The sequence below is a fragment of the Stegostoma tigrinum genome, chromosome 38 (genome assembly GCF_030684315.1).
Source record: "Stegostoma tigrinum isolate sSteTig4 chromosome 38, sSteTig4.hap1, whole genome shotgun sequence".
NCBI classification, from domain to species: domain Eukaryota; kingdom Metazoa; phylum Chordata; class Chondrichthyes; order Orectolobiformes; family Stegostomatidae; genus Stegostoma; species Stegostoma tigrinum.
In genome coordinates, this window is record NC_081391.1 from 7,486,938 (window position 1) to 7,509,041 (window position 22,104).

General features: G+C 46.3%; 1 protein-coding gene across 2 annotated transcripts; it reads right to left on the reverse strand.

Moving 5' to 3' along the window:
• Window positions 1–7,427: 7,427 nt before the first annotated feature.
• pane1 (proliferation associated nuclear element) lies at window positions 7,428–20,100 on the reverse strand. Of its 2 annotated transcripts, none has more exons than XM_059640778.1 (6): window positions 19,882–20,100; window positions 18,584–18,663; window positions 15,314–15,412; window positions 11,081–11,160; window positions 9,142–9,233; window positions 7,428–7,808 (listed from the first exon to the last, which is right to left on the reverse strand). In XM_059640778.1, the coding sequence occupies exons 1-6, from the start codon at window positions 19,936–19,938 to the stop codon at window positions 7,668–7,670; spliced, it is 549 nt and encodes a 182-aa protein (XP_059496761.1). In that variant the 5' UTR covers window positions 19,939–20,100; the 3' UTR covers window positions 7,428–7,667. The 2 variants fall into 2 exon arrangements, 1 of the variants encoding a protein (XP_059496761.1); XR_009443030.1 differs by having other exon boundaries at window positions 7,695–7,808; window positions 9,142–9,253.
• Between the last annotated feature and the right edge of the window lie 2,004 nt (window positions 20,101–22,104).

The window sequence follows — 22,104 nt, forward strand, 5'->3', positions numbered from 1 at the left end:
CTCCTGCTCAAGGGAAATGAATCCCTACAGTGTGGAAACAGGCCCTTCAGCCCAAGTCCATACTGACCCACAGAGCAACCCACCCAGACCTCATGCCCCTCTCACCCACCTAATCTACACACCCCTGAACACTACAGGCAATTTAGCATGGCCAATGCACCGAGCCTGCACATCTTTGGATTGTGGGAGGGAACCGGAGCACCCAGAGGAAACCCACGCAGACACGGGGAGAATGTGCAAACTCCACACAGACAGTTACCCAAGGCTGGAATTGAACCTGGGTCCCTGGCACTGTGAGGCAGCAGTACTAACCACCGAGCCACCGTGCCGCCCCACATAGGCATGTTCTATGAGGTGGGGTAGGGGGATAATCACTTGATGAACACCACCGTAGTGGGTTGGATCTCAAACAGCAACTAGTCAGAGTACAGGAAGCAGATAGAGAGCTCAGCGAATGGGGTAAGGGCAATAATCTCTCTCTGAATGTCAGCGAAATGAATGGAGCTGGTCACCGGCTTCAGGAAGTGAATTGGAGGACACCCCCCCCACCCCCGTCTGTATCAATGGTGCTGAGGTGGAGGTGGTCAGGAGCTTCATGTCCCTAGGAGTAAATATCACCAACAATCTGCCCAGGTTCATCCACATCAATGCTATAGCCAGGAAAGCACTCCCAATGCCTCTACTCCTTCAGGAGGCTAAAGAAATTCAGCATGTCCACAATGACTCTCACCGATGCATCACGGCTTAGTATGGCGACTGCTCTGCCCAAAAACTACAGAGAGGTGTGAACACAGCCCAGTCCATCACGGAAACCAGCCTCCCATCCACTGACTCCATCCACACTTCCCAATGCTTTGGGAAAGCAACCAACATAATCAAAGACCCCTCCCACCCTGATTACACTCTCTTCCACCCTCTTTCATTGGGTAGTAGATACAACTGTTTGTAAACACGTACTGACAGATTCAAGAACTGTTTTCTCTCAGAGTTATGAACAGACTTCTCATATATTAAAGTCAATCTCTCTCTGCACCTTCTTTGTAGCTGCATTGCGTTCTATTACTCTGAAGCACTTATGTAAAGTGTGATATGTCTGGTTCGCACGCAATACAATACATTTCACTGTACCTCGGTACATGTGACAATAATAAACAAAAATCAAGCTTGAAGTGATCAATGGAAAGAGTCCAAGAGATTGGCAGTGAAAGAAGCAGTTGAACAAGGTTAAAGACTGGCTTCACCAGGACTCCCAGCACAAGGTCACCTCACATTGGGAAGCTTGGAAGACCATGGTCACCAAGTCAACTGAGAGTGGTATTTACCAGACAATGACAGGCAACTCCAGGGCCACAAAGGAGCTGGTGATGTTGCAGTAATGTCTCAGGATTAGTAATCTGGAGGCCTAGGATACCTACCTCTCTGGATACAAACCCAACTTTGGTGAATTTAAATTCAGTGAATTAAAAATCTAGAAAGTTAATCTCAGTGATGGTGGCCACAAAGCTATTATCAAATGGCATCAACAACACCCATCTGGTTCACTAACATTCTTCAGGGAAGGAAACTGCCATCCTTACCTGGTCTGGCCTACACATGACTCCAGACCCACAGCAATGTGGCTGACTATTAACTGCCCTCTGAAATGACCCTATGGAGCCTCTCAGTTCAAGGACAATTAGGGATAGGGCACCAAATTGTTATGATAACCAGAGAATTGGTATCAGCAACATCGGGCCTGGGCACTAGCAAAACTTCTTCTGCTCTTCAAAATAATGTCAAAATATTGTGACTTTATCAGTGACACCTCCCAGCAGTACAGTCACCCTGTCCTTAAAGTCTTTGGAGGGGGATTTAGTGTTACAGAATCTGTAGACATGTTCGCTGAGCCGGTAGGTTTGTCTCAGTGATGGTAACCACAAAACTATCATCAATGATCATTAACACCTACCTGGTTCATTAATGTTCTTCAGGGAAGGAAATCTGCCATCTTCGTACTGAGACAATATCTCACAACACATGGACAACGAGGGACACGAATTCTACAGGGACAACATATCCATAATTGCATAAGCCAAACAGAGACTTGCCCAGGAAATTCCTGGAGGCCCGGTATTCCAACCAAAATTCCATCCACAAACACATTGAATTAGACTCTGTCTACAAGCCACCGAGGAACAGAACCGAAGTGGTACAAAACACTTCAGAAAACTGAAGCATATAAATAACAAGCAGGACAGAACACCGACGCTTCGTCAGAGGCACATTGACAATGTCACCTTGCAGGGTGACGAAACACTTGCAACCAAACACACGAGCTCAGTGAGCAAGTCCACAACCTCATCCACACACCTGGGCTACAAATCTTCTTGAAAACCTGAAAACTTATGGAGATATGCAGCATGGAAACAGACCCTTTGGCCCAATTTGCCTATGCCAAACAGACATCCCAGTCTGAGTAGTCCCATTTACCAGCATTTGACCCGTATCTCTCCAACCTTTCCTATTCATGTGCCCATCCAGATGCCTCTTATATTGCTGTAATTGTACCAGACTCCAGTTGAATCCACTATTTTCTGATCAGAGGCAAAAATGCTTCAAACTGAGCCATCACTCACACCTAAGCCCTTCTCAGTTGCAAATGTGCCACAATGCACAGTTTTATGATGGTTTTGTATTTCTTAATATTTGTGCGTTTCACATTGTGAATATCTGTATTTATTTTTAAAGAATTCAAAGACTTTGGAACGGTTTTTTTTAAACAAGGTATTTCTTCGTTACATTACATGTTAGCTTTCATTAGAAGAGGACTTGAGTTCAGGAGTTAGCATATCTTATTGCAGATATGCAGGGACTTGGCGAGACCACACCTGGAGCACTGTGTGCAGTTTTGGTCTCCTTGCCTATGACAGGATGTACTTGCCATTGAGGGAGCGCAGCAAAGGTTACCTCAGGTGATACTGGGGATAGCCGGACTGCCTCATGAGGAGAGATGAGTTTGACTGGGCCTGTCTTTACTAGAGCTTTGAGAGAGGATCTGATTGAATCATGGAATCCCAATTCCTTCACCTCTGCCGCATCTGCTCTCAGGATGAGGCATTCCACTCCCGAACATCTCAGATGTCCTCGTTTCTCAAGGACCGCAACTGCCCCCTCCCCCCACCACGGTGGTCGAGGGCGCCTTCAAACGTGTCTCCCACATTTCCCGCAACTCATCCCTCACACCCCGCCCCTGCAATAACAACCAGAACAGAATCCCCCTCGTCTTCACATACGCTCCCACCAACCTCCGGATACAACGCATCGTCCTCCGACACTTCCGCCACCTACAATCCGACCCCACCACCTAAGACATTTTCCCATCCCCACCCTTGTGTGCCTTCCGGAGGGACCAGTCTCCCCGTGACTCCCCTGTCCGCTCCACACTCCCCTCCAACCCCACCACACCCGGCACTTTCCCTCCAACCACAGGAAGTGCTACACTTGACCCCACACCTCCTCCCTCACCTCCATCCAAGGCCCCAAGATGACTTCCCACATCAAGCAGATGTTCACCTGCACATCCACCAATGTGGCATACTGTATCCACTGTACCCGTTGTGGCTTCCTCTACATTGGGGAAACCAAGCGGAGACTTGGGGACCACTTTGCAGAACATCTACACTCGGTTCGCAATAAACAATTGCACCTCCCAGTCACGAACCATTTCAACTCCCCCTCCCATTCCTTAGACGACATGTCCATCCTGGGCCTCCTGCAGTGCCACAATGATGCCACCCGTAGGTTGCAGGAACAGCAACTCATATTCTGCTTGGGAACCCTGCAGCCCAATGGTATCAATGTGGATTTCACCAGCTTCAAAATCTCCCCTTCCCACACCGCATCCCAAAACCAGCCCAGCTGCCTCCCTAACCTGTCCTTCCTCCCACCTCTAGCCGCACACCCATTTCCTACCTACTAGCCTCATCCCGCCCACTTGACCAGTCCGTCCTCCCCGGACTGATGTATCCTCTACCTACCTCCCCACCTACACTCACCTTTACTGGCTCCATCCCCGCTTCTTTGACCGGCCTGTCCCCTCTCCACCTATCTTCTCCTCTATCCATCTTCAATCCGCCTCCCCCCTCTCCCTATTTATTTCAGAGCCCCCTTCCCCTCCCCCATATCTGATGAAGGGTCTTGGCCCAAAACATCAGCTTTTGTGCTCCTGAGATGCTGCTTGACCTGCTGTGTCCATCCAGCCCCACACCTTGTTAGCAGGAGACTAACAGCATTTGCGAGAATTGCAAGGGGATGGGGGAAACGAATGGGGGAAATGAGTAAGCCTTCTACTTGTACAGTTTTTTTTAGGTTAGATTCCCTAGTGTGGAAACAGGCCCTTCGGCCCAACAAGCCCACACTGCCCCTTGAAGCATCCCACCCAGACCCATCCCCCTATAACCCACACACCCCTGAACACTACGGCCAATTTAGCATGGCCAATCCACCTAACCTGCACATCTTTGGACTGTGGGAGGACACCGGAACCCCCGGAGGAAACCCACGCAGACCTGGGGAGAAAGTGCAAACTCCACACAGACAGTCGCCCGAGGCTGGATTCGAACCCGGGTCCCTGGCGCTGTGAGGCAGCAGTGCTAGCCACTGAGCCACCGTGCTGCCCACAAAAACAGACTCTTTGGTCCAAGCATTCAATGCCGAACATAATCCCAAACTGTACTGGTCCAACCTGCCTGCTCCTGGCCCATATCCCTCCAAACCTTTCCTGTTCATGTGCTTATTCAAGCATCTTTTACACCCACCACTTCCTCAGGAAGCACATTCCACACATAAACCACCCTCTGTGTAAAAAATTTATCCCTCAAGTCTTTTTTAAAATTTCTGTCCTCTCTCCATAAAAAAAGCGTTCCCTAGTCTTAAAATCCCCCATTCTAGGCAAAAGATACCTGCCATGAACCCGACCTATACTCCTCATGATTTTATAAACTTTTATCAGGTCAACCTCCTACACTCCAATAAAAAGAAGTCCCAGCTTGTCCAGCCTTTCTTTATAACCTAAACCTCCCATACCCAGCAATATCCTGGTATACCTGTTCTGTACCCATTCCAGCCTCATAGTATCCTTCCTATAACTGGGTGACTAGAACTGGACACAGTATTCCAGAAGGGGGCCCATCAGTGTCCTGTACAACCTCGGCATGACTTCCCAACTCCTACACTCAAAGGACTGAGCAATGAAGGCAAGCGTGTCAAATGCCTTTTTAAACCATCCTGACTATATGTGATGAAAAATTCAAATAATTATAAACCTGAACCCCTCGCTCCCTCTGTTTTATAACAATATGCCATGTACTTTCAGCTGCTCAATTACTATTAACCATTGGCTGCTTCCAGGCCTTTAGCAATGATTGAGCTATGCAATTCTTCTTTAGGATGTGATTCTCCTCCACACGGCTGCAAATGTGGTGGAGGGTGTTTATAAACCATCTAAGTCGTTCAGTTGCCTTCAGATACTATAGTGGGTTAGTCAATGTTCCTCTGTGGTCAAGCAAGCTCAGGCTAGATGTAGTAACAGACATAGTAGGAACTGTCGATGCTGGGGAATCTGAGATAACAAGGCGCAGAAGGCTGATGTTTCAGGCCTAGACCCTTCTTTAGAAATGGGGGAGGGTAAGGGGATTCTGAAATAAATAAGTTGGGGGGGGGGGTGGAAGATGGATAGAAAAGATAGGTGGAGAGGAGACGAACAGGTCAAAGAGGCAGGGATGGAGCCAGTAAAGGTGAGTGGAGGTGGGGAGTTAGGGAGGGGATAGGCCAGTTCAGGGAGGACGGACAGGTAAAGGGGGAGGGATGAGGTTAGTAGATAGGAGATAGGGGTGGGGCTGAGGTGGGAGGAGGGGATAGGTGGGAGGAAGAACAGGTTAGGGAAGGGGGGACCAGCTGGGCTGGTTTTGGGATGCAGTAGGGGGAGGGGAGATTTTGAAGCTTGTGAGGTCTATATTGATACCATTGGGCTGCAAGGTTCCCAAGCGGAATGAGTTTCTGTTCCCGCAACCTTCGGGTGGCATCATTATGGCACTGCAGAAGGCCCAGGGTGGACATGTCATCTAAGGAATGGGAGGGGGAGTTGAAATGGTTCATAACAGGGAGGTGCAGTTGTTTATTGTAAACCAAGCATAAGTGTTCTGCAAAGCGGTCCCCAAGCCTCCGCTTGGTTTCCCCAATGTAGAGGGAGCCACACAGGGTACAGTGGACGCAGTATACCACATTGGCAGATGTGCAGGTGAACATCTGTTTGATGTGGAAAGTCTTCTTGGGGCCTGGGATGGGGGTGAGGGGGAGGTGTGGGGGCCGGTGTAGCACTTCCTGCGGTTGCAGGGGAAAGTGCCAGGTGCTGGAGGTGGGTGTGGAGTGGACAAGGGAGTCACGGAGAGACTGGTCCCTCTAGAAAACAGATAAGGGTGGGGAGGGAAAAACGTCTTTGGTGGTGGGGCCGGATTGCAGTTGGCAGAAGTGTCGGAAGATGATGCATTGGATCCAGAGGTTGATGGGATGGTACATGAGGATGAGGGGGATTCTGTTTTGGTTGTTATTGTGGGGAGCAGGTGCGAGGGATGAGCTGCAGGAAATGCGGGAGACACAGTCGAGGGCATTGTCGACCACTGAGGGGGGCAAGTTGCGGTCCTTGAAAAATGTGGACATCTGAGATGTAAGGGAATGGAATGCCTCATCCTGGGAGCAGATGCAGTGGAGGCGAAGGAATTGGGAATGGGATTTTTGCAGGAAGGTGGGTGGGAGGAGGTGTATTCTCCGTAGCTGTGAGAGTCGGTAGGCTTGAAATGGATATCAGTTTCGAGGTGGTTGCCAGAGATGGAGACAGAGAGGTCCAGGAACGAGAGAGAGTATTAGAGATGGTCCAGGTGAACTTGAGGTTGGGGTGGAAGGTGTTGGTGAGGTGGATGAACTGTTCGATCTCCTCTGGGGAGCACGAGGCGGCGCTGATACAGTCATCAATGTAACGGAGGAAGAGGTGGGGTTTGGGGCCTGTGTAGGTACAGAAGAGGGACTGTTCCACGTAACCTACAAAGAGGCAGGCATAGCTTGGGCCCATGCGGGTGCCCATGGCCACCCCCTTTTTTGATTCCTCCCACTTCCTACAGACAGAGAAGTTGTTGAGGGTGAGGCGAGGTTTGGCTAAGCCATCCAGTTTTTCTCAGTCCCAGATTGAAAGTGCAATCTGCTATTGTGCAAAGGCTACTCCAGAAGCTCAAATCCAAGAGCTGTCCAAGAGTAGAAAGGCTAAAGAGCTTGAATATTGGTCAAAATCAAAATTCAGGATCAGATTACTTAGCCTTCTTTTTGATGAATGCTAGACATCAGTCAGAACTAGGAAACCACAGAGGTGTATGGCAGTTATTCTGAATAAAACAAAATGGATAAAACTTATTTTATTTCTATTGTGCAGTCAATTATTTACAGACATTTTTATAGAAGTAATCAGTTCAGAGGAAGTCTATATTAGCTGAGGAAATCTATATTACAATTATTTTATTTCCAGACTAAACAAAAGGTAAACTGCAGTTCCACGTACATAATGATTAGCGCAAAACAAAACAAAGTGGTTCCTCAACCTTGAACTGAAGTTAAGAGCTGCCAACATTTCAACGCACTGCTTAGCATCTCTCTACTTCTGTCCTGAAGGAGGGTCTGATCAAGGAGCTGAGAGCAAGGGCAGACATTCCTGGTACCAGGCCCGCCGCAACCTTCAACATCTGAAGGAGTCTCTGAGCTATCACTGATCTTCTCTCTGCGGACTAAACAACACAAGGTTATTCCAGGCCAGAGTCATCCTGTTTGGGACTACTATAGGAAACAAAGGTCAAATTAGAAATTCCAGAATACCTACAAAATCCTTTCCACGCTCAGTTACATGCCAACATTTGAGAGTTGTTTGGTAACACTTCTTGGAATCACCATACCTTTGACCCTCACTCGGTCTCCCTGCACCCTGCGTTAGTTCGTGATAGGACAGCAAGTAGCTGTCTTTATGTGTCCTCCAAGCTATTTTCTGAGGCTGAGCTGACACTGCTGGTTGGACCACTCGGGGAGACTGCCTCCTGGTATGGTCCAACAGCGACTCTGAAATGCCACACAAGAATCTCCTGGATAGGAGCTGGAATTTTCAGTTTGAAATCCCAAATTGAATTTATTTCAAAAGTTCAGCCAAACACTACCATTCCTCAACTGGAGGCCAGCAATCTTTGAAACAACGTGAAAGTAAAGCTTTAGGTATTTCAGAATTGAATTGGGTAAAATAGCAGCAGGATTGCGATGGCATTTTGCAAAAACAAAAAGAAGAGTACCACAAAAATTTTCCTTTCTCAAAAATGCTTTGATAAACAGAGAAACTAGGCACCAGTGCTAGTTTAATACATCGCATGGTTAAAATAGATACAAAGAGCATCTAAATCCATCTGAGATGATGTGAAAATCCCAAACATTATTTAGAAACTTACTGTTAACACCTAGTCCAGCTTGTTCTCCAGGTACGCTCAACATACCTGTGTGTCTGCATTTGATATTGTAAAACATTGACCCAATAAAGAGAAATAAAATCAGAAATTGCTGGAAAAGCACAGCAGGTCTGGCAGTATCTGTGGCGAGAAATCAGAGTCAACGTTTCAGGACCAGTGACCCTTCCTCAGAACGGATCGATAATAATGCCAGCTGATGCTTGTTACACTTTCACTCTCCTCCCTGGCATTGCAAAAAAAACCCAAAAAACATGCATTGTACTAGGTTTTGAATTCACATCCAGAATGCTTGAAAAAAATACTCAAGTGACTCACTGGCAAAATCTCATACAGGAAGCAACTGACGGATATCAGCTCCCTATAAGTGTCGCCAATGCCTCGAGATATGGAATAAAAATGAAGGTAGTGGCAGCTTGTTTATCTTCTTCCCTCTCTGAAACAGATATGCAATTCCATATTCCTCAAAAGACAGCCAAGCTCACAGAACAGATGAAAACCAATTGAGTCAAGCAAGAATCAGAACTACACGTCAAACCTGACAAGGAAAGGATATCTGGCATATAGTACTGTGACATTGTGACCATTACAACAACTATTTCATAACTGTTCTTACCTCCAGCTCAGCAGGAATCAGGGGGCTCGAGTAGGAATCTGCCAGTTGCTTCAGGGTGTACATTTCTACTGAGTGGTGCTTCACAGCTTTGCCTGTGCCAGAAAAGGCATATCTGAATCGGAACGTCATAATTTCAGGTGGATATCATTCAACTGAGATAATGGGAACTGCAGATGCTGGAGAATCCAAGATAACAAAGTGTGAAGCTGGATGAACACAGCAGGTCAAGCAGCATCTTAGGAGCACAAAAGCTGACGTTTCGGGCCTAGACCCTTCATCAGAATAAGATGCTGCTTGGCCTGCTGTGTTCATCCAGCCCCACACTTTGTTATCTTGGATATCATTCAGCTGCTCATTTACCCTGGCCAATTCCTGCATCTCGCACAGTGGCCTTCTCCCTTACTGATCATTTCTCAGCCGATGTGAACAGAACCTTACAAATGGAGCAATTTCACCTCAACACCTTCCACCCATTACTGGCCCTTACCCAATCCTGTTCATTTATTCCTTATTTATTTCTCAACTCACCCAGACTTCTCCAACAACACCTCCCAAAACCAGGATCATCTAGAAGGACAAGGGCAGCAGAAATCAGCTACAAGTTCCCCTTCAAGCCACATGCCACCCCTGAATTGGAAATATACCACCATTCCTTCACTGTCCCTGGGTCAAAATCCTGGAAAGCGCTCCCTGACAGAACTCTGGGTATATCTACACCACACGGACTGCAGCAAATCAAGAGAGCAGCTCACCACCACCTCATCCAAGGCAATTAGGGATTGGCAATGAATGCTGGCTCTGTCAGAAGTGCCCACATCCCATAAATTAAAAAAAAATTCACTTCCCCACCAAATCCTAAAAAGTAGACCAAACACCCAGTCATCACTGATTTTCAGATATTATTTTAAGTTAATTGAAATCAAACCACTTCTGAAGGAGTCAACTTGAGAAAAATCCTATCATGCACGACGCAAAGGTTAAAGGTACAAGAAAAGACAGTGAACTGAGAGCCAGGAGTCAGCGGGGGGAGGGGGGGGGAGATAGGTTAAGTCAAATTGAGCTTTTAAAAATTTGCCAAGTGCAGGGAGAAGAGAAAGGTGAAAGGATCCAGTTCAACAGTCCTGGAAATTAGAAGCAACATCAGAATTGGACAGCAAAATATAATTAAATTGAAAAAAAACTGCAGAGAGATACAGAGGGATTTGGAAGTCCTAATCCATGCATCACAAAAAGTTAGCATCCAAGTTCAGCCAGTACTTGGAAAAGCAAATGAAATGTTGGCCGTTATTTCAAAGAGAATGGAATATAAAAGTAGGGAGATTTTGTTAAGACTATGCAAAAGCATTAGCCAGAACACCGCTAGAATACTGTGAAAAGTTTTGGGCGATTTATTTAAGAGAGGATATACTGGAGTTGGATGCAGTTCAGAGAATATTCACTAGGCTGAAAGCAAGAAGGAAGGGACTGTTTTACGAGAAGAGGTTGAGTAGATTGGGCCTATACTCATTGGAATATAGAAGCAGGAGAGATGGTCTTAGACAAGATTCTTAGGGGAATTTACAGCATACATGCAGAAAGGTTGTTTCCTCTTATGGGAGAAAGTAGGTGGCCCCAGACAGCATACTCTCAGAATAAGGGATTGCATACTTAAGACGGAAACAGGGAGGTAATACTTCTCTCAGAGGGTGATGAATCTGTGGAATTCTTTTATCACTACGGGCTTCTAAGGTTGGGTTAATACAGGCAGATTTTTAATTTGTTAAGGAATCAAGGTTTTACAAAAAGGCAGGAAAGTGAAGTTGAGGATTATTAAATCAGTTGTGATCTCATTGAATAGCGGAGCAGGCTTGATGGGCTGAAAGGACTACTTCTGCTCTGAAGTCTTAAAGTCTTGACAGTCTCTCAATCAGTTTTTACCCAGTTTTCATCTCAAACTTACCTCCAACTGCAAGGAAGCAAACTTTCCCAAGAAAGTAATTCACATCAACATAAGCCAGGGACGCCTTCACAGTTTCAACACTGAAATGAATACAAAGAATTGTTTAATGTAGAATTATATCAAAATGGTGGAACAGAGACAGTGCAATGTTGTGACTATGACACAGAAACACAACTAACATAACGTCCAGTTTCATGCCCCCTTTTAAGAGTGCTGCTGATTATAAGTAGTCCCATATTTGCAAGATTTGCACATTATTTTGATGGCAATGTTTTAGCAAAACAGCCAGAAGTGACTACTAGCATTCAAAACAGTAAGCTCTCTCCAGCCTCCTGTATCAGAACATCTGATTTCATCAAACTCCTCACTCAGCTATTCCATACTTATTTTAACCCATTAGGCAACACAGATAAGTTATCCAATTGATGACAATGATGCCATTGAGACCTCAAATGTGGATTTGCAACACATTTGCGTAACTGTTGTGGAGTAATAATCAAGCTCAAATATTATAGCACCCGTGGATGATTTGTTTCTTATTGTCTATATTCAGATATGATTTTACCACTGATTAACACAACACGAATAGTGACCCTCCGAAGTTTACCTCGCATGTTGGTCCCAATATAATCGAAGGCCAGTCCCAGCGAACTCATTAAGATTATAGATTAAAACTAGTTTATCCTATCAAATGGTTAACCATGAGATGAAATCCAATTTGCAAGCTGTTTTTCTTTCAAAGGCTGTGTTTTCTTTTGGCAGTCCTTAATCGGAAAAGAAACTAAAAACTCCCGGTTTCTGAGAAGGATCTACAAATTGGAATTCCTGGCTGTGACATCAGACGCCTGGAGCGAAATCAGCCTGTAATTTAGGTTATTAGAGAAATGGAAGTTCATGGAGGGGTAAAAACACAAAACTGGGAGTAAAGTTTGAACCAGCTGAGCAGTCCAGTCTTTTTTGTAGGAGAACACTTGAAAGGGTTCAGAAAAGATTTACAAGGTTGTTGCCAGGGTTGGAGGGTTTGAGTTAAAGGGACAGGCTGAATAGGCTGAGGCTATTTTCTCTGGTGGGACGGAGGCTGAGGGGAGACCTTATAGAGGTTTATAAAATCATGAGGGACGTGGATAGGGTGAATATCTAAGGTCTTTTCCCAAGGGTAGGGAAGTCTAAAACTAGACAGCATAGGTTTAAACTGAAAGAAGAAAGGTCTAAAAGAAACCTAAAGGAGCAACTTTTCCATGCACAAGGTGATGTGTATGGAATGAGCTTCCAGAGGTGGTGCAGGAGGCTGGTACAATTATAACATTTAAAAAGCATCTGGATGTGTAGCACTTGCTTCGGTTGCAGGGTTGCATCAGAGATGTCCTTTTTTTTCCCCCCCGAGAACCGCAACTTCCCCTCCACAGTGATCGAGAATGCCCTTGACCGTGTCTCCCGCAACTCATCCCTCACACCCCCTATCTGCAATAATAACCAAAACAGAATCCCCCTTGTCCTCACGTACTACCCCACCAACCTCCAAATCCAACGCATCATCCTCCGACATTTCCGACATCTGCAATCTGACACCACTACCAAAGACATTTTTCCTTCCCCACCCTTGTGTGCTTTCTGGAGGGACCAGTCTCCCCGTGACTCCCCTGTCTGCTCTACACTCCCCTCCAGCCCCACCACCCCTGGCACTTTTCCCTGAAACCACAGGAAGTGCAATAGCTGCCACTATCCCTCCCCCCTCACCCCGAACCCAGGCCCTAAGAAGGCTTTCCACATCAAACAGATGATCACCTGCACATCGTTAATGTGATATACTATATCTGCTGTTCCTGTTGTGGCCTCCTCTACATCAGGGAATTCAAGTGGAGGATTGGGGACCGCTTTGCGGAACATCTATGCTCAGTTCGCAACAAACAACTATATCTCCCATTCGCAAACCATTTCAACTCTCCCACCCCTCAGACGACATGTCCATCCTGGGCCTCCTGCATTGCCACGATGACACCACCCAAAAGTTACAGGAACAGCATCTCATATTTCGCTTGGGAACCCTGCAGCCCAAGGGTTCCCATGCGGGCTTCACAAGCTTCAAAATCTCCAGTCCCCTGACCACATCCTAAAACCAGCCCAGCTAGTCCCCGCCTCCCTAACCGTTCCTCCCACCTCAAGCCCCACCCCCATCCCCTACCCACTAACCTCATCCCACCTCCTTGACCTGTCCGTCCTCCCTAGACTGACCTATCGCCTCCCTAACTCCCCGCCTACACTGGCTCCAACCTTGTCTCTGACCTGTCTGTCTCCCCACATCCTATCTTCTCCTTTATCCATCTTCTATCCGTCTCCCCATCTCCCTATTTATTTCAGAACCCCCTTCCCCTCCCCCATTTCTAAAGAAGGGTCTCGACCCAAAACGTCAACCTTTCTTACTCCTCTGATGCCGCTTGGCCTGCTGTGTTCACACAGCTCTACACCTTGTTATCTCAGATTCTCCAGCATCGGCAGTTCCTACTATCTCTGTAACAATGGATGTGATTAATTTGGATTTCCAGAAGGCCTTTGACAAGGAGCCACAGAGGAGGCTGCTAAATAAAATAAGAGCCCATAATGTTAGGAGCAAGGTACTGGTACGAATAGAGGACTGGCTGAGTGGCAGAAGGCATAGTGGGGAGAAAGGGGTCTTTTTCAAGATGGCAGACAGTGACTAATGGAGTTCAGTAGGGTCAATGTTGGAACCACAACTATTCATGTTATACATTAACAATTTGAACAAAGGGACTGGGGGCATTGACACAAAGGTGGGTGGAGGGTCGAGTAGTGTTGAGAAAGCAGGGAAACTGCAGAAGCACTTGGGCAGACTAGAAGAGTGGGCAAAGAAATGGTAGACAGAATACAAAGTGGGTGAGTGGGAGGTTATGCAGTTTTACAGGAAGAATAGAGGCTCTGATGAAGGGTCTAGGCCCGAAACATCAACTTTTGTGCTCCTGAGATGCTGCTGGGCCTGCTGTGTTCATCCAGCCTCACATTTTATTATCTAGAAGAGGCACAGACTGTTTTGTAAACAGAGAAAGGCTCCAGAAATCTGAAATACAGAACGGCTTCTGAATCCTAGATCAGGATTCCCAAAAGTATAATATGCAGGTTCAGTTGGTAGTTAGGAATACAAATGCAGGGACCCTGCCTCAGAGCATGACCTGAAACATTAATTTTGATTTCTCTCCACAGATGCTGCCAGACCTGCTGAGCTTTCCCAGCAATTTCTGTGAGTTAGATAGGTTCTTGATTAGTAAGGGGATCAAGAATTATGGGGAGAAGGCAGGAGAACGCAGTTGAGAAGTATATCAGCCATACTTAAGTGGTAGAGCAGGGCTCAACAGGGCAAATGGCCTAATTTGCTCCTTTTTCTTTAAGTCTTATAGTGCAGCAAAGTGTATACTAATCAACAGAGGTAGTCAATAGTCACAGAGAACTCATTACTGGATTTCTCAAATAAGAAATTTTCCATCGAGAAATCGAAGCATTGACTGTTTCATTTCAAAAGTGAATTGGAGTGCTTGATAAAGCGTCTAAAAGGTGTTTAAGGCAGTTGCAGATTCAAAGATTTTTCACAATCATCTGTATGTCAGAAATAGGATTAGAGCTCATTCCACATAAAACATGTTTCTCATAGAAATCCATGAAAAGATTAGCGAGCTAGACAGCATCCCAAGGTTACATCATCTATTTGGGTGTGCAGATTTTATTAAACCAACTTCGACAGTTAAGTTCAGTTACATTCATAAGCTCAATGAATAGATTCAAAAGACAACTTTGAATCTATATTGCTATGGTCAGGTGACTTGGGATTAATGTCAATAGTTTCATTCAGTGGCACATGTAGATGTTAGTTTAAAAGTGGCTGGGATTATGCTGGGTGTATAGAATTAAAATTAGAACATTAATGTCAATTCTGATATTTAAATTACTTTATTATTGCAATGTAAAGAGTTTCATTCCAGCATCAGGGTACACAAGCTAAAAACATTTTGAAAGAGAACATTCCAATGCACCTGAGTGGATACAATAAGCTGATCGAGGCAAAATATCCCTCGCATTGTCATGCCAAGCCATTGTTATAAAATGTGGCTGCGTCTATGGCAGACCCAAGTTTTATGACTGTTGTGGCAGTGCAACACTTGGCCACTCAGCTCTTCCTTGAATACTTTAAGAATGGTGAGGAAAAGATATACAATTTTGGCTCACCTGTGCTGACTGCGCAAATCCATGAGGAAGACAATGAGGTCTATCCGTGGTCTGCTGTGCTCGTTCTCCGCAGGTAGTGGCAGGCATTTTGCTAAGTGACTAAAAGAAATGAATAAATTTGTAAGTTATACCAGCATCCCAATTGTGGGTTATCAAGTAAACCTTAAGGGGACTTGTTGTTATTTGCAATTTTCGAGTTAAAAGGCTCATGAACACAATTTTAGAGAAAAATGCAATGGCTGAGATGGCAGCTTATGTGACTGACATCCCACAATGGTGGCATGAGTGTGAAGTTGAGCATTGTCCTCAGTCTTGTGTAACATGACAACACCTCACGGTTGATTCAAAGCAGCACTCACAAACGGCTGGAAGTGAACATGCTTTCAGATGAGCAAGCAGGTGGAAGATCCTGACCTGAAACATCAACTTTTCTGCTCCTCTGAAGCTGCCTGGCCTGCTGTGCTCCTCCGGCTCCACACTTATCTCTGACTCCAGCATCGGCAGTTCTTACTATCTCCTTTGCTATTGACCTGGCACATAGTATGTAAAGCTTTAAGCAAATTACCATTGCATACAGATTTACAGAGCTCTCATTATGTTTCTTATTAAAAATCACTTCTTAGAATTATTTTAAAGCATTCATTTGGGTGCTTTTTTGGGTTGCAGTGTAAGACAGTCCATAATCTGCCACTGTCAAAACTGTACAGTCACCCATCACCAGGCAAAACACAGACAGAAACTCTGCCTTTTGATACAGTCTGGACCCAAACACACTACAATTTGTCCATTCTATAATTTTCTTCAACCTTTCCTGCACTATCAAGTTTAAAAACAACCATTTTATTTTTCTGATAGCCACCTAGAACATAATCCTCCTTTTCTGCTGTTCTGCTAAGTTTGCCTTATTAATGGGGAAAGCAGGCAAAACAGGGCAAATTACACAGGTTAGGTCTTGTTAAGTCACAAATGTAATGTGAAGCCCAGTCCAGACCAGCAACACAAAGTAAAGCCGAATGGCCACTACTATTTATATAAAAATAGTTACCAAGATAATCTGACCCTGATAGCTCATGAGACACAAGTCTGACATGAGAAAGATTCCATCTGAAAATAGCAACAGAACTTGTAAAATATCACATCCTGAGGAGATCCTCTCCAGTGGTTTAATTTTTAAAAGAATATTGTTCTGACATGAGAAGTTTAAGCAACTACATTTGCCAATAAAAGTGTGCCATTAAACACACTTACAAGAGCTTTAGGTTGTTAACAATTACCACAAGAAATAACTTTGTGCAAATTTACATTAAATAGGAAGAGCAGGCCACACCATCTATTTCTCACTCTTCTCCATCATTCAAAAAGTTCGGTGATTGAGCTTCTACCTGAACTTACTTTCCTATCTGCACTTTTCTCAATTCCTACACTGTCTAAAATCTATCGATCTTAGTCTTGAACACTCTATGACCGAGCAATTCACATAAGACTTGCAGCAGAAATAGGCCATTCAGCCCATTGATTCAGAAGTGACACAGTGTCTCATTTTAGTTCTAAACGGGTGACCCCATTAGCCTGATGCATTGATCCCTGATACTGGACACTCCAGTTATGGAGAAACAGCCCCTGAACATCTACCCTCACAGTTTTAAGTATGTCAATACAGTGACCTCCCATCAAGCCTATAAGCCCTAATCTTGTGCAAGTTCCATGTAGCATCTTAGCAAACATCTTAAAATTCAAATATGCTACAGGTACCTTGAATAAGGGTCCAGATGGACCCACCTTAGACTCCAGGACTATTAGATTTATAAAACATAACATGGCTTTGCAAAAAGGATATTGACATTGCTGAGGTATGTTACGATTTTCCAAGTGTGATGATGCTATATTCTTAAAAACACAACCTAGCGTTTTTCCTACACATCTGGAACAGGCTACTTTCTTAACTGCTCCTTTCTGAAACAGCAGTGAATGCATTTGCTTTGCCATTCAGCCTACAGGTATCAATCTGGTAGGGAATTGTAGATGATCAAAACCAATGCATCCACTATCATTTTGATCAAATCTTCTAAAATCCAAGGATGTAGGCGATCTGTTCGAGGGTATTTATCAGTTTCACATCCCTCATGAATTTCTCCAGTACATTTTCACTAAATATTTTTTATTCTTTATTCACATTGGACTCTTGGTTCCTCACAATTTTCACAAAATTTTTGGTGTCTTCAACTGTGAAGAAAGACAAAATTACCATCCCTGGTCTTTCCTTACCTTATCATTTCAGCTGTGTCCAATGGATCAACTCTCTTCCTCATTCCTGTATAAGCTCTGTGTTCTCACATTTCTTGCTCGCCTAATCTCATATTTTGTTTTCTCTACCTTTATAAATTTGTTTGTTATTAGTTAAATATTAAATCCCGATCCTCAGGCTTAATACTTTTCTTAACAACACTGCACTCGTCTAATCCAATTCTAACCCTATGAATTGGATGTTTACAGTACATAAGAGGCAATTCAGCCCATTGTGCCCATGCTGATCTAAGATCTGACTACATTATTCTCATTTTCTAGCCCTTGGTCAATGAGACTATGGCAATGGAAGTGAATAGGAACTGCCTAAATGTTATAAGAGTTTCAGATTTACCTAGTCATTCAGATGTCAAGTTCCAAATTCTCCAGTCCAGGCAGCAATTTGGTAAATCTCTGCATCCTCTCTACTGCAATCACATCGTTCCCACATTGTGGTGATCAGAACTGCACACTGTACTCCAGTTGTGCCTGAACCAGCATTCTACATAGTTACAGCTTTGTATCCTGTGTCTCAGCTGGTAAAGGTAAGTATCCCATATACCTTCTCCAGCTCCTTCTTTGCCTGCCCTCTAACCTAGGTATCTGTAGATATGCACATCAATACCCCTCTGATCTTCAGTCTTTTCCACTCTCTTACCATTCATACCGTAATCTCTTGCTGTACTAACACTCCACAAGTACATTACAATGCACGTTTCCAGGGTGAACTCCACTTGCTACTGCCCTGTCCACCTGACCAGACCATTGATACCTTTCTGCTGCTGTGGTTGCCCTTCTCACTGTTTGCCACCTTGGCAATTTTAGTGCCACCCAGAGACTTCTTGAATCACACCCACTTCCTTTAAATCCAAATCATGAATGTACACCACTAGCACCAATGGCCCCAGGTGAAAACGTTCAGCTCGTGTGTAGATACAGTAGTTTCTCAATGATTTTGTTGTCCTTGTGATCATCTTTAGAACTCACACGTTCACTTCAAAGGACCTATTCTCCTTTAGGATCGCAGCCGCAAGTTGATCCAAATGAAGACCATCAGCTCCCACTAGCTGCAAAATGATGGGGGGGAAAGAAAAAAATCTCTTCAGCTCAGAATTATCCAACAATGATCATATCTACTTAGTCAAGAACACCCTCCCAGTTAATGAAGGTAGTACACATGACAGCAACATTTGATGCCTTCACCCAAAACCTCAGTAACATACCCAGGCCAAGGGGAAAAGAGGGGAATCATGGACAGGCCTGATCCTTTCTCACAGCAAAGCCCACAATTAACCTCCATCGACTAACTGATTAAAAGTAAGAATGGAAGTGTGAAGGGATTAGAAGAAAGGATGGAGAAAAGGAGGAGGGACAGTGAGGTTAATGAGGAAGGGACAGGAAGTGAGAAAATGAAGAAGAGGGGCGTGAGGAGAGGAGGGGTACTGGAGGGGGAGGGTGCAGTTAGGGGCTGCAGTGAGAGGGGCGATGAGGAGTGAGGGTGGGGGTAGTGAGGGTGGGGAGGTATTAAGGGGCAGGACAGTGAGGGCGGTATTAAGGTGGTGGAGGGGTCAGTAAGGGTTGGGGGTGCAGGAGAAGTGAATGAGGGTAGTGAGAGTGGGGAGGTATTAAAGGGGCCTGGTGAAGGGGTATTAAGGTGGTGGGAGGGTGCAATGTGAGTGGGGGTAGTGAGGGGGTGCAGAGGTATTAAGGAGTGGGACAGTGAGGGGGGGTTATTAGCGTGGTGGGGGGTATTAAAGTTAGGGAGAGGGCAGTGAGGGGGAGGTATTAAGGGGTGGGACATTGACAGGGGTATTAAGTAGGTGGTGGGGAGCAGTGAGGGTGGGGGGGTATTAAGGTGGTGGGGACAGTGAGGGTGGGGAGGTATTAAGGTGGTGGGGACAGTGAGGGTGGGGTGGTATTAAAGGGGCCTGGTGAGGGGGTATTAAAGTGGTGGGAGGGTGCAATGTGAGTAGGGGTAAGTGAGGGGGTGCAGAGGTATTAAGGAGGGGGACAGTGAGGGGGGTATTAAGGTGGTGGGGGGCAGTGAGGGTGGGGGTAGTGAGGGGGGTATTAAAGTTAGGGAGAGGGCAGTGAGGGGGGAGGTATTAAGGGGTGGGACATTGACAGGGGTATTAAGTAGGGGGTGGGGAGGTATGAAGGGGCAGACGGTGGGGGGTATTAAGGTGGGGGGACAGTGAGGGTGGGGAGGTATGAAGGGGCAGACGGTGGGGGGGGGGGGGGGGTGACAGTGAGATAGCGCGGCCCTGGGCCTGGCCCTCACCCACCAACACGGTGCCGCTGTTAAGATCCGGGTGTTTGTTCAGAGGATTCAGCACCGACATCACGTTCCCACCGAATGCGCGCCCCCGCTGATCCCGTTCGTGCCGAATGCGCGTCCCCGCTGATCCCGTTCGTGCCGAATGCGCGTCCCCGCTGGTATATAAGTCCCTTTCCCGCCGCCCGATTAAACCGGGGCGTGACGTCACGGGGTCGGGAGGAGGCGGAACAGCGGCACCTACAGGTCGGAGGACCGACAGTGCAGCACACTGCCCCTGTCCCCACCCCCTCATACTCACCCTCCCCCTCCCCCACCCCCACCCCCTCATCCTCACCCTCCCCCACCCCCACTCCCTCATCCTCACCCCACCCCCACCCCTCATCCTCACCCTACCCCACTCCGTCATCCTCACCCTACCCCACCAACTTACACCACCCCAAACTCACACCCACTCCCTCATCCTCACCCTACCCCACCCCTACTCCCTCACCCTCATCCTATCCCACCACCTTCCACCACTCCACCCCCACAGCCTCATCCTCACCCTACCCCACAAGCTTACCCCACCCCGCCCCAACACCGCATTTCCTCATCCTCACCCTACCCCACCACCTTACCCCACTCCCCATTCACTCATCCTCATCCTACCCCACAAGCTTAGCCCACTCCGCCCCAACACCCCACTTCCTCATCCTCACCCTACCCCACCACCTTACCCAACCCCCAAACTCACACCCACTCCCTCATTCTCACTCTACATCACCAACTTACCCCACTCCCAATATCGTCATCCTCTCCCTACCCCACCACCTTACCCTGCCCCCCACCCTCACTCCCCTTTCCCTAAACCTCACCCTACTCCACCACCTTCCCCTGCCCCCACTCCCACTGCCCATTCCCTCATTCTCACCCTATGCCACCACCTTCTCCTGACACCATCCCACTCACCATCTCCTCATCCTCACCCTACCCCACCACTTTCCTCCACCCCCATCCCCACTCCCTCATCCTCACCCTACCCAACAACCTTACCCTGCCCCCACTCCAACTCCCCATTCCATCATCCTCACCCTACAACACCACCGTCCCCTGCCCCTGCCCCCACTCCCCATTCCCTCATCCTCACCCTACCCCACAAACTTGTTAAGAAGGTGTATGGTGTGTTAGCTTTCATTAATAGAGGGATTGAGTTCAAGAGCCATGAAGTTATGCTCCAGCTATACAAAATCCTGGTTCGGCCACATCTGGAGTATTGTGTCCGGTTCTGGTCGACTCATTACAAGAAAAATGCATAAGCATTAGAAACAGTGCAGAGGAGATTTACCAGGATGTTGTCTGGAATGGAGGGAAGGTCTTATGACGAAAGGTTGAGAGAGCTAGGGCTTTTTCTCTTTAGAATGATGAAGGATGAGAGGTGACTTGATAGAGGTGTACAAAATGATCAGAGGTATTGATAGAGTGCACAGCCAGAGACTTTCCTAGAGTGGAGGTAGCTTTTACGAGGAGACAGAGTTTTAAAGTGAGTGGAGGTAAATATAGGGGAGACATCAGAGGTAGGTTCTTCACTCAGAGAGTGGTCAGGGCGTGGAATGCATTGCCGGAGAGGGTAGTGGAGATGGCCTCATCAGGGGTATTAAAGTGGATAGGCATATGAATGATAGTATAAGGTGGGGGTGGAGGTTAGATAGACCTTGGGCTCAGTGTAAAAGTTTGGCACAACATCATGGGCTGAAGGGCCTGTACTGTGCTGTTCTGTTCTATGTTCTATGAAACTGAAGCTAATATTATTAATGTGAACCCTGACTGAGATCAGCTAAATCTGCAAAGGTGAGGCTCAATAAATTATGTTTCTTGAAAATCACTCACAAGATTTTATTTTCCCTTTATTCGTTCACTGGGTGAGGGGATCGCTGGCCAGGCAGCATTTAGTGCCCATCCCTAATTGCCCAGCAGGCAATTAAGAGTCAACCACTCTAATTGCTGTGGGTCTGGAGTCACATATAGGTCAGACTAGGTATAAGGATGGCAGTTTCCTTCCCTACAGGACATTAGTGAACCAGATGTGTTTCCCCCCGCCCCCCAAGAATCAACAATGGATTCACAGTCGTCATTAGATTCTTAATTCCAGATATTTTTATTAAATTCAAATTCCACCATCTGCCATGGCAGGATTCGAACCTCGTTCCCCGGAGTCTCTGAATTGACAGCCCAGCAACAATACCACTAGGCC

Excerpts from the sequence above, each read along its gene's own strand:
- pane1 (XM_059640778.1), bottom strand. The coding sequence starts at position 19,938 with ATGTCGGTGCTGAATCCTCTGAACAAACACCCGGATCTTAACAGCGGC. Across the intron at positions 18,664-19,881 it reads TTAACAGCGGCACCGTGTTG|CTAGTGGGAGCTGATGGTCT; the intron begins GTGGGTGAGGGC and ends ATCATTTTGCAG. Across the intron at positions 7,809-9,141 it reads TGATTCCTGCTGAGCTGGAG|TCCGCAGAGAGAAGATCAGT; the intron begins GTAAGAACAGTT and ends TGTGTTGTTTAG.